At 36.1% G+C, this 13,253-nt stretch overlaps 1 protein-coding gene across 1 annotated transcript; it reads right to left on the bottom strand.

Annotated features, from left to right (window-relative positions):
* Positions 1-327: 327 nt before the first annotated feature.
* Positions 328-12,396, bottom strand: LOC143245914 (uncharacterized). Its single transcript, XM_076492168.1, has 5 exons — positions 12,370-12,396; positions 11,552-11,620; positions 5,210-7,068; positions 3,367-5,129; positions 328-3,164 (listed from the first exon to the last, which is right to left on the bottom strand). The coding sequence occupies exons 1-5, from the start codon at positions 12,394-12,396 to the stop codon at positions 1,519-1,521; spliced, it is 5,364 nt and encodes a 1,787-aa protein (XP_076348283.1). The 3' UTR covers positions 328-1,518.
* Positions 12,397-13,253: the final 857 nt, after the last annotated feature.

Below are 13,253 nucleotides of genomic sequence, written 5' to 3'. Positions count from 1 at the left end.
TTTTATTTTACTAACCCTATATAGCAAGCACTACTGACATCTGAATGAAAAGAAACTAGATTGACACATATATTATTATAACTCTGTTAAATTACATGATTATTTTATGTTGTTTTCTTTCCCTCAAATTGAGTCCCCAAACGAACTTTTTGAAATTTATAGTTGTCTTTTGATGAGCTTTATATAGATTGTTATTCTCTTATTAACAATTTTTTCTAAGCTTTTGATTTTTGTATTAACTTTTAGGAGATTATGATTGTGTTCTTGTCTCTGTTACGGTTTGTGTTGAATTTCAAGCACTTCAAACAAGGAACTAATCTGCAAGTTTCAAAGTTAATTTATTACTCTGTTATTATTGGTTATTACATAGATCTCACATAAACAAACGAATATACATTGAGCTTCAGCCTTTCAAAATAGGACCATAAGTTACTACATTCATAGACGCTGACGCTTTATTTCTTTTGGTGATGACTCGCAAGTGGGGGAGTTGACCATGAAAACAAAGGTGTTATATTTAAATCAACGAACAAGACACTACCTTGTGACATCCTATTATGTTTCAATCACTTGACACCAACTTCTACAATCGTGCTGAGGAATTATTTTCGAATCTTGTGGTAAGGAACTCGGGAATGATCAAACTATTGTTAAAATTATTAGCATAAATAAATCCAGTATTCTGTTTTTGTTGTTTCACTTAAAAACGATCAGAAACTTTTGTCCTCGGCTACTTTTGTACGTAAGGAGTCGACGTCTATGATTGTATTACCATTAACACACAGTAAAAACTAGTAACAGGCCTGCTGTTAAGTGCACGTGAGGCAACTGTGCATTTCGTTTGCTTGTTTAGAATTAAACACACAGCTACGCAATGGGCTGTATATGCTTTTCCCACCACGGGTATGAAAATCCGGTTTTCAGCGGTGTACCACTGAGTGGCCGTGAGGCAACTAAAAGATTTATTGTAAATACCTCCCCTTTCCACATTCTGTTCTACATCTATCTCATATTAAAATAATTGTGTAATAAACGAAGTTAATTCGCTTATTTACCATAATTACTATCATTATTTTAATAAACTTTGTTATTAATCGACTCTAGGTAGCAAATAATTAAAAGACAATAAAAACTTCTAGATTCGTTGACTTGCTTGCATACGTGTCTTATGTGAAAATAAAGCTGCAATGAGAAAATGAAAGGTGATCGAACAGAGATTGTGAAACGATATCCATTATTTAATTTATAATACCCTTTAACGTCCACAATGTTATGAGTTATAAACTGACACAAACATTGAACAACTTCAGGTAAATGGTATTTTTCACACACACACACACGTTTTAGGAGATATGAATATGAAATGTTAACGATATGTTTTTTGTTGTTATTTGGAGTATTTCACATTTTGTACACATAATTTCCTTTTGGACTTGATACACCGGATAACATCCGACGTTTTAATGACTTAAATAAATTTAAATCATCGCAACATGAATGAAATTGTTCTTATGCTAGTTAAAATTTCAACTCTGGTTCCTTTATTCGGTAACCAAAAAGATTCGGAATGTCAGGTTTAACTTTATCATGTAAAGTTTCCTTCCTTTGATGAGTTTTGGTATCAGAGAGACTATCTACAGTACCGAGATCCTTCCTGAGTCCAGAGCTGCTACTTTCCTCAGAATATTCTTGAGTTAAAGATTTTTCTTCTCCTGTTTCAGCCTCAGATGGTTCTGACGGTGAAGTGACAGCTTGGTTGTCATCGTCGTAATCTATCACTTCGTATCCGTCTCCTTCTATTAATTCAGAAACATTAACATCTACGCCATCAATGTTAACTGTGCCTAGCTCTGCAAGTCGTTCTTCAATACTCTGACCTGGTTTCAACTCAAGTTCTAAAATCTCTGATTCAGAGTCTTCAGCAAATTTTGAAACTGACTCGCTTTCATTTTCATTTTGCTTTTCTGCACTATTTTCGGTAAATTTTTGTTTAGGCACAACTGTACTAGATGAAGAATCACTGCCTTTCAAAACTGGTTCAAAATAGTCATTTTGACTTTTAAGTGTTTTCTTAGTTTGATTATCTTCATTTATTATTTCACTGTTATTTTTTGCAATTATCTCGGATATCTGTGAGCCCTCTGTTCCAAAAAAATGTTGGGTAGAATCCAAATGTTGTATATTTGCATCCTTAAACCGTTTCTCGAATTCTTCAATGGTCAGTCGAATGTAACCAGGTGGTGGTATATGATCTCGTGGTGCATAGTACGCGTGATAAAGCTCGGACGTGCTCTTTCCAGTTTCTTTGTTTGGGTAATGGTCATTGATTGCCACCATCACCCCTAACTGCGCTTTTTCTACAGGTTGAGATTCTATTAAGTCAAAGGTTATTGACCCAAGTTTTTCATCATGTGCCTGACCATAAGAGTAGTCTTGATCTGGCTCCGATTTCAAATTATTTCCATAGCTCACTGGAACATCGTGTAATGTAACAAACTCAATGTTACTGTCTTTTCCATGACCTCTGGACAATGGTATTTTTGAATGGGGCGACTCTATGACATCAGTTTGGAAGTATTCAACATTTATATCTTTCCGATAGCCATCTGTTTTAAAATTGTCTGAATGTTCATAATGTTTAGGTAGAGATACTACTGCTTCAACAGGTGCATATGCAATGTCTCCATCGCTTCCAACATTTAGTGTTTTTGGTGGTCTGAAAGGTTGTGATGGGGCTGGAAGATTCTTTTGCGCATCATCGGGTATATATTCAACACCTACTTCTTTTACATAGGACTGTGGTGGAGGAATATAATGATTTGAAGGTGATGGTGGTCCAGGAGGTACAGGTGGGGATTGTGGGAGCTCTATTTCTTTAACTGGTGGATATTCAACATTTACTTCTCTTGTAAAAGTCTGTGGTGGAGAAGGTGAAAGACTGTGATAATTTGGACGAAGTGGTGGAGATTGTGGTGACTCTTGTACATCAACAGGTACATATTCAACATTCTCTTCTTCCACAAAGGATTGTGGGGGCTCTATTTCTTTAACTGGTGGATATTCAACATTTACTTCTCTTGTAAAAGTCTGTGGTGGAGAAGGTGGAAGACTGTGATAATTTGGACGAAGTGGTGGAGATTGTGGTGACTCTTGTACATCAACAGGTACATATTCAACATTCTATTTCTTAACTGGTGGATATTCAACATTTACTTCTCTTGTAAAAGTCTGTGGTGGAGAAGGTGGAAGACTGTGAAAATTTGGACTGGTGGTGGGGTACATCAACAGGTACATATTATAATGATTTGAAGGTGATGGCGGTCCAGGAGGTACAGTGGTGGAGATTGTGGGATTGTACATCAACAGGTACATATTCAACATTCACTTCTTTCACAAAGGATTGTGGGGGCTCTATTTCTTTAACTGGTGGATATTCAACATTTACTTCTCTTGTAAAAGTCTGTGGTGGAGAAGGTGGAAGACTGTGATAATTTGAACGAAGTGGTGGAGATTGTGGTGACTCTTGTACATCAACAGGTACATATTCAACATTCTCTTCTTCCACAAAGGACTGTGGCGGAGGACTATAGTGGTTTGAATGGGGTGGTGGTCCATCAGGTACAGGTGGAGATAGTGGGGGCTCTATTACTTTAATAGGCACATATTCAACATCTACCTCTTTCAAGAAGGTTTGCGGTGGTGGAGGTAATGGTCCAGAAAATTTTGGTGAGGCTAGAAGCTGCTCTTTCACATCATCTGTTTCATGTTCATCTTCTTTTACATAGGTATGTAATTGAGTAGGTGGTCGCAACTGAGGTTCTGATAGAAGTGGAGGAGGATCTATCACATTAATTGCTCCTTTACTGTAGCCTTTATATATTGGAGGTGGAATAATAGTTTCTTCGCTAAGGCCATGAGGTACTGGGTTTGAAAAAGGATGTTCTTTTATATCAAAATCTATTTCTTGGCCATAACCGCGAGGTTCATTATTGACAGATTTTCCATTGGCATTTAGTGATGATTGTGGAGAATAAGTAGGATGAGAACCATGAGGTTCTGGTGATTGGAGAGGAACCTGAGGCTGTACTATATTAACTGGAACATATTCAATATCAGTTACTTTGTCATAGGTATTTGATGATGGAGGAAGAGAACTATCAGGTTTGGAAGGTGAAGGTTCATTGGGTTCTGTAATCTCAATTGGGACGTACTTAACATTTACTTTTTCTTCATGTATATGTTGTTGCTCTTGTTGTGGAAAAGAAAATTCGTGAGATTTTAGTTGAGGAGGAGGTGGACTATGAGCGTTTGATGGTGGAAGGGAAATATGAGGTTGCACAATATCAACTGGAATATATTCAACATCAGTTTCTCTTTCATAATTATCAGATAATGAAGGAGGACTGTAAGATTTTTGAGGTAAGATAGGATTGTTCGGTTTTGGAGCTGAAAGTGTATTTTTTTCTATAATTTCGATAGGAGCATACTCAAAATTTACTTTTTTTTCATAAGTTTGTGGTAGTGGAGAAAGAGACCCTTGATGCTCTAGTTGGAGGGAAGGAGTAAGACTGTGAGATTTTAGCGGCAGAAAAGAAGGGGGTGTTATTATATGAAAAGGAACAACGTCAATGCCAACTCCCTTTCCATTACCATGTGAAGGTGCAGAAGAGAATCCATGAGGTTTTAGTAAAGGAGGATGACCATGAGATTTTGGTGGTGGAAAAGAAGAAGGATTTATTATGTTATCAGGAACTAAATCAGTGTTAAGTTCTTTTCCATTGCCTTGTGGTGGTGCAGAAGGGAATCCGTGAGGCTTTATCACAGGAAGAGGAGGACCTTTCGGTCTTGATAGTGAAAGAGGACGAGAATCTACAATATCAAGTGGGATGTATTCAAAGTTAACTTCTTTTCCATTGTCTTGTGATGGTGTAGAAGGGAATCTGTGAGGCTTTGGTACAGAAAGAGGAGGACCTTTAGGTTTCGGTGGTGAAAGAGGAGGAGAATCTATAATATCAAGTGGGATGTATTCAAAGTTAACTCCCTTTCCATGGGCTTGTGGTGGTGCAGAAGGGAATCCATGAGGCTTTAGTACAGGAAGAGGAGGACCGGTGGTGAAAGAGGAGGAGAATCTATAATATCAAGTGGGATGTATTCAAATTTAACTCCCTTTCCATGGGCTTGTGGTGGTGCAGAAGGGAATCCATGAGGCTTTAGTACAGGAAGAGGAGGACCTTTAGGTTTCGGTGGTGAAAGAGGAGGAGAATCTATAATATCAAGTGGGATGTATTCAAATTTAACTCCCTTTCCATGGGCTTGTGGTGGTGCAGAAGGGAATCCATGAGGCTTTAGTACAGGAAGAGGAGGACCTTTAGGTCTTGCAGGTGAAAGAGGAGGAGAATCTATAATATCAAGTGGGATGTATTCAAAGTTAACTTCCTTTCCATTTCCTTGTGGTGGTGTAGAAGGGAATCTGTGAGGTTTTAGCACAGGAAAAGGCGGACCTTTAGGTTTTGGTAGCGAAAGAGGAGGAGAATCTATAATATCAAGTGGAATGTATTCAACTTTAATTCCCTTTCCATGGTCTTGTGGTGGTGTAGAAGGGAATCTGTGAGGCTTTAGTATAGGAAGAGGAGGACCTTTAGGTTTTGGTAGCGAAAGAGGAGGAGAATCTATAATATCAAGTTGGATGTCAAATTTAATTCCCTTTCCATGGTCTTGTGGTGGTGCAGAAGGGAATCCGTGAGGCTTTAGCACAGGAAGAGGAGGACCTTTAGGTCTTGATATTGAAAGAGGAGGAGAATCTACAATATCAAGCGGAATGTATTCAAAGTTAACTTCCTTTCCATTGCCTTGTGGTGGTGTAGAAGGGAATCTGTGAGGATTTAGTACAGGAAGAGGAGGACCTTTAGGTTTCGGTGGTGAGAGAGGAGGAGAATCTATAATATCAAGTGGAATGTATTCAAAGTTGACTTCCTTTCCATTGCCTGGTGGTGAAGCAGAAGGGAATCTATGAGGCCCTGGACGACCTTGGGATTTCAATGGTGGAATAGTAGGAGAATCTACAATATCAAGAGAGACGTATTCAATATTAACTCCCTTTCCATGGTCTTGTGGCATTAGAAAAGGAGGTCTATGAAGATTTATTGGAAGAGGAGAAGGACCATGAGGTTTTGACAGTAGAAGATGAGACGGATTTACTATGTTAACTGAAAGGCTCTCAGCATTTATTCCTTTACCATAAACATTTATAAATGGTGGCGAAGGTAGTCCATTAAGTTTTTCTGAATTCAGAGGACCATTGAATTTAGGTGTATTATGTGGTAAATGAATATTCGGTAAAAGTGCGAAACTTGGTGTTATATCAAGTGGCTGAAGCTTAATATTACCTCCTTTTCCTGGATCAGTAATCTTTAATGGTCCATAACCCTGTAATTTTGGCAACCTTTTTGGGCTATCCGTATAAAGTGGCGTTGGTTTGTGTGATTTGTAGGAAGACACAGTCACTGCAGGTGGATAATATTTAAAAATATCCTTCGACTTCTGATGGGGAGTATGTTTTGGAGGAATGTAGAATGAGTTATACCCATGCTTTCCCAATTCTCCATTCAAATTGAAGTTTCCTTTATGTTCATTACCATTATAGGTCTCTGCAGTTGAAATCGCAACTTCAGTATAGGGTGTCTGTTGTTGTATCACATTATGTAATTCATAACCTTTGTTCTGTTTGTCTTCTCCGTATTCACCGATAGTTGCATCAGACCCTCCAGAGCTCTCAAGTGTATTTCCATCTAAGTTAAACCCACCATTGGCCCCTCCTAAAATGCCTACTTGGTGATCAAGGAGACCTTCACGTAAAGGACCTTGTAGAATTCCATCTTCATGTCCAACATTGAACTTGAAATTTTTAGTTCTGTGGAAGTAAAACGGGTGTCCCGGAAGGATTGGAGTCCAACCCCCATACATAATTTGTACATCCTTCAGTTGCCTCTTTTCTCGAAGTTTAACGCCATCTGCCTTTCTCAACTGCTGTGACCAAATTGTCACAGCGACTAAGATGTACGTTGCTAACTGAAAAATTAAGAACAAAAATTTCAAACATTTTTGGATGCATTTAATTGGGTACGAATACAATAAAATAAGTATTACTTATTTACTAGAATACTGAAATACTTGAATTCTACTGAATGAGCCAATCAAATATCGTGACAGATAATGTGCTAAAATAATGCAGTAAAGAAGCAGGGACAACTCCACGAACGTTACGTTAATATCATTATCGTTACAAACATCTAAAACATTCCCCATCTACTTTTCCAGAAATTTCTCACGGCTCGTCGTAGAAAATTATAGAATTATAATACGTAGAGCAATGTTATTTCTACTTGCTATGCTGAGTGCGGATACGTACCATTAATTTAGTATTAGCATTTTACGAGGTATTATGTAGTTTGAATTATACTCTAGCTGTTTTGCAACATTTCTAACGTATTGTCATCTATCTTAAGCCTTTTAGTGACCCACTGGTTGATAAACACTGATCTGAAATACACTTCATTAATTGTTAAATTCGATTTGTAACTTTAAGAAATACAAACTGCTATTGGTAAAGAACTGAATAAAGTCAAAGTTTTAAGATTCAGCTTTTCGTATAAGAATTAACAAACGATGATTCTTGTAATGAAACGTACAATGGGTGTGATACTTTACAGTTAACTGCCTGGTCTACTGATTATTCTGGCGCGCTGCATTTCAGTGAAGTCTTTGTTCATACGAAACTTTAGTCCCTTATTATAGAGATCAACGCAAAGATATTCATGAAACCACATAATGGAGGCATTTAGTACAAGTGAACTGTGGATACAAAAATCTAAATTTTGAAACTTTTTCCGCAAATTCGCATCCTGAACTTTGGCGCCTTAGGTGCGTGATATATGAGACAGTCAAATCCCACTAAATGAGCGGAAAGAGTTGGCGATAGATGCTGTCAGAAAATAAATTAATGTGAAAATTCAAAACATATACAAGCAAACTAACAATAGAAAATGTCAGACATTAATTCTAGTCGAAAGTTAAAACAAGCAAGTAATTAAAAAGATAGACGCTGCATTATGTTTAGCTATTTTTATAGAGCGATAACGTTTAAATTTGTTATTTTAATATTTAAAATCATTTCTATAATAGACGCGTGAATTTCGTAAGCTTCAATAAAATAATATATATATTATTAATCCAACTATCTCACTTAATCCTCTGATTAAAGCGTATACAATTTGTTTCTGTCAAATCCTATATCACGTGCTTAACGAAAGTAAGTCCTCAATCTAATAATAATATTTGTTGACGTTTTCCAGTGTTGAACCATGATAAATACTTCGTCTCAAACACTAATCATGGTTGATATTTATTTCCGTGATGTCGTATATCACTGTCCCCCCCCAGTGGTTTAGCGGCAAGTTTTCGGACTTACAACGCCAAATTCCAGGATTCAGTTCTCCGCTGTGGAGAGAGTGCAGCTAACCGTTGTGTACCTATGCACTAAAAAAGAACTACATCCTACATCAAATGTTTAAATATAGCAAATACTTATTCCGTAACAATAAAACAGTAACAGTCCGATGAGGAAGTTAAGATATAAGATATAAAGATAGACAGATATATGTTGAAAGACAAATTGTGCTTAGTTCTAGAATATTTAACCATAGATAAAAATACGATATCTCTAGTTGCGGATTACAATATATTTCGATCTTGTCTTCATCACAAGTGCAAACTATAAGTAACATAATTTTCTAAAATAGATACATGAATATCCGATTTTACCACGAGCTGTGGCTATTCTACACCCAGAAGTGCATACGGTTGCATTGACTAACACCTCAAAATCTTAATTCGAAGACAGTCTGCTATTAATCATTAATCATGGCATGTCCCTTAAAAAACCATAAACTACAATATTTGTTTTGTTACAGATTTGGTAAATATATCTAAATTTAAGGAAAGTTGCAGTTTTAAAACGAATTAGCTGCCTAAAAGTAAATTGTTTGTTTTAAAATATAAATTAAAATTCAAACCTTTTCTAATGGTTGGTTGTTTTGAATTTCGCGCAAAACTACATCAGGGCTATCTGTGCTAGCCGTCCCTAATTTAGGAGTTTAAGACTAGAGAGAAGGCAGCTAGTAATCGCCACCCACAGCCAACTCTTGGGCTACTCTTTTTACCAACGAACAGTGGAATTGATCGTCACATTATAACCCCTCCACAGCTGAAAGGGCGAGCATGTTTGGTGCGATTGGGATTCGAACCTGTGACCCTAGGATTACGAGTCGAACCCCATAACCCACCTGGCCATGCTGAGCCAATTAATTTTGTGTTTCTTTCCTTTGAGTTGACCCTCACTGCGACAAAATAGGTCCAATTTGCCAGTTTAACTGTAAAACTTTTCCGGGAAAGAATACCTTAACCTCATTTTCGTCTGCTGAAGAGCAGCTGCATGTCTTAACCTCATTTTTATCTGCTGAAGCGCAATTACATGCCTTAACCTTGTTTTGTCTATTGAAGTGTACTCTTATGGAGCTTCAGCATATTCCCATGAAGCCTATTTAAATATTTACAACATCTAAAGATTTCTTGTTAAAGTAAATGTAATGTTGAACATTTCTATAATTAAACTATCTTGTTAAGGTAAATGTAATGTTAAATATTTCAACAGTTGAATAACATTATTAAAGTAAATGTAATGCTATATGTTTTCACAGTTAAACTATATTATTCAGGTAAAGATAATGTTAAATATTTCAAAAGTTAAATTACCTTGTAAAGTAAGTGTAATGCTAGCTGTTGCTGCAGTTAAACTATCGTGTTAACGTAAACGTAATGCTAGACATTTCTGCATAACTACCTTGTTAAAGTAAATGTAATGCTAAATATTTCAACAGTTCAATTACCTTGTTAAAGTAAGTGTAATGCTAGATGTTTTCACAGTTAAACTATATTATTCAGGAATGTAGGTATACTGGACGTTTATACAGATAAACTACCTTGTTAAGATAAATGTAATGCTAAATATTTCAACAGTTAAATTACCTTGTTAAGGTAAATATAATGCTAGATGTTTCTACAGTTAAACTTCCCTGTTAAGGTAAATGTGTAGTGTTACATTTTAAAATTTATTTTGGACAACTGTCCGATTTATTATATTACGTACGTTAGGTATTATGATTTCAAATAGTTGGAAATTTTAATTTCAGTGTGAATTCAGAAGTTAATTAAATGTTAATATGTATCACATTTATGATATTTGCCAACAAGATTGATACACACAATTTTATTTCTTCATACAAATATATTTTAATATAGAAAAAATAATAAAATTTATAATAACGGTTTTTACATATAATTATTTATATACGAAAGTTTTACAAATTTACAATTTATGCTGAGTCTTCTCTCTGGTCTAGAACTGAATATTTTATCGATTGTTTATGTCTACGACGAGCATATTAAGTCTGAGTTGATATTGTTACACCTCGCTTCAGCTATCGCTGTCTTTTCTTGACTAACTTCATACCCTTACAAGCCAAATTTTACAGAGGAAGGTTGATGTCTAATATCCGAATTTAACTCTTTGAAATTGAACGGCTCATATTGTTTGAAATCTATAAACATTCCTCGTCCAATCCTGTAGTTTTCCGATTAATATGCGTTAATTACAACTATAGATTCCGAGGCTTATAGCATACTGAGTATAGCTGAGAAGTAATAATAACCATTTCCCGCCACGTCAGTTTTTATATATCAGTCACGCGATATTCTCGAACGTTCAACAATGTTAGAAAACACGGTAGCGTTTTCGTAAAATAAATATTGTTGATTCTTACTATCAAGAATCTTCTACAAATTTAGAGAACGGGCAAAACTAGCGCAATATACATCTAACAATATATGCCACATGCATCAAACTGAAACATACGTAGTTATTAAAATAAACATATAACGGAAAATTCGTTACAAATGTAATGTTGAACATTTCTACAATTGAACTACCTTATTAAAGTAAATGTAATGCTAGATATTTCTACAGTTAAACTACCTTATTAAGGTAAAAGCAATGCTAGATGTTTCTGCAGTTAAATTACCTTGTTAAGCTAAATGCAATGTTTGATGATCCCAACGTCAAAACGCCTTCCTGATTTTAGTTTATATATATTAAGGTGAATTTGTATCAGAAATAAAAGATCAAACGTTACCTGTCTCATCTTCTGTTACAAATAAACTTCTTCCAACTAGTGATCTTTATAAGATCATACCTGTAGGAGAGCTCAGGCGACTGTAAGAATCACAACAAAATGCATACAACTATTCTATTACACGTTTGTTCCTCGGTCTACTGTGTTCAAATAACTAAATACGTGTCTTCTCTTTACATATATACCGGCACTCTCTTTCCTTGGGTCAAACCATGACGTCATTTTAAAAGCAACAAATCACAAGAAGGATTTTCTTAAACCTAAATCAAGGACACAAGAGTAAGTCAGTATTGCATCGGACGAACCTTTAAACCAAACCGCGGTATGCCGCAAACTGGGTCATGATCAAGGTGGATCAGTGCCGAAGGTGACAGCTTGAGAAAAAAAAACAACTCAGAAGCCTCCTGCACATAAAACCTACTATATTCCGTACATTTACTCTCTTGTATTTTATTAATTGATAAAGTAAAAGAGACCATTATTTAACCATTTCAGGGGCAAAAGTTGTTTTTCAAAAATACATTCATGCAAGTCGAGATTTACGCCAGTTTTACAAGCCAACTCACTAGGACTACGTACTCCATGTAACTGTCTGGGATAGCATTACGCGTATTTTCTCTCCAGAATTGCATTATACCATGCTTCTTTCCAAGATAGCATTACGCTCACCTGGTTAAATAATCCATTACATCAGTACCTTTTGTCCAGGATAGTATTACATGCAGCTGATTAGATAAACTATTAAAACCACTAGTTTATATCTGCAATAACACTATATCCTGTTAAATAAACTATTGAATCACTAGTTTCTGTCCCGGATGGCATTTCATCCACCTGCTAAATAAACTATTATGTCGCTAACATCTGTCAAGAAAATCACTATCCCCACTTGATCAAGTACATCAAAGGTCTAATCTGCATCCGATGTTCTAAGATATTCAGGATATATAACACGTGTGTCTCAGGGCAAGCTAAGGTCTTATAGAAATAAAGCATACAGGTGTTCGATTCCGAGGACAACACATAGATATAGTCCACTTGACAGTTTTACACTAAAAACATACACACACATATATTACTGACTTTTGAAGGGGAAACTGATTCTTGTTGAACGCTAAACTACCCATAGAGCTATCAGTGATGTGTTCATCTCGGAGTTCCAGTCCCGAAATTTAGCTGTATAAGCTCTAGCAGACAGTTGAACTACAGGGTGGTTGTACAATCCGAATAAAGTTGTAAATACATTTATATATTTATCAACTTTGTTTCAACATCCTAAGGCTTTTAAACGTGCGAATAATGTATAAACTTCGCCAAGATTAAATCATCGAAACATTTTAGTAGTGTTATTCATAAATAAAATTCGCCGGCAACAATTCCACTTTTTCCAGCAATCCAAACGATTTGTTTGTTTGTTTCTTTGTTTTTTGGAATTTCGCACAAAGCTACTCGAGGGCTATCTGTGCTAGCCGTCCCTAGTTTAGCAGTGTAAGACTAGAGGGAAGGCAGCTAGTCATCACCACCCACCGCCAACTTTTGGGCTACTCTTTTACCAACGAATAGTGGGATTGACCGTCACATTATAACGCCCCCACGGCTGAAAGGGCGAGCATGTTTGGTGAGAGCGAGATTCGAACCCGCGACCCTCGGATTAGGAGTCGAACGCCTTAACCCACCTGGCCATCACGGGCCCACGTTCAAGAAAATGGCGCTTAATTACAATTACTTTACATTTTACAAATTGTCTACATTTGTAATAAAAATACATTAAATACATCATAGTATTTCTGAATAAATAAATCTGACTTTCAAGTGTGATGTTAAGCTATGTCAGTCTTCTCGACAATGTAATGAGGACTAATGTTTAGAGTGAAACACTTGATAATTATTTGTAAAGACCCAACAAGAACTTTAAAATTACTTTCACCTGTTTATAAACAATGCGTTTAAACTAAAACATTTCAGTGTAATATATTTTCTATCAAACGTCATCCGCCATGTCTAAAA

The sequence above is a fragment of the Tachypleus tridentatus genome, chromosome 3 (assembly GCF_004210375.1).
Source record: "Tachypleus tridentatus isolate NWPU-2018 chromosome 3, ASM421037v1, whole genome shotgun sequence".
Taxonomy (NCBI): domain Eukaryota; kingdom Metazoa; phylum Arthropoda; class Merostomata; order Xiphosura; family Limulidae; genus Tachypleus; species Tachypleus tridentatus.
This window is presented reverse-complemented; position numbering and strand designations above follow the sequence as displayed.

What these genes read in the sequence shown, in the direction of transcription:
- LOC143245914 (XM_076492168.1), bottom strand. Translation starts at nt 12,396, where the DNA reads ATGAACACATCACTGATAGCTCTATGG. An exon ending in CATCACTGATAGCTCTATGG is followed by an intron (nt 11,621 to 12,369) that starts GTAGTTTAGCGT and finishes TTTTTTCTCAAG; the next exon opens with CTGTCACCTTCGGCACTGAT. An exon ending in TACCGCGGTTTGGTTTAAAG is followed by an intron (nt 7,069 to 11,551) that starts GTTCGTCCGATG and finishes TTAATTTTTCAG; the next exon opens with TTAGCAACGTACATCTTAGT.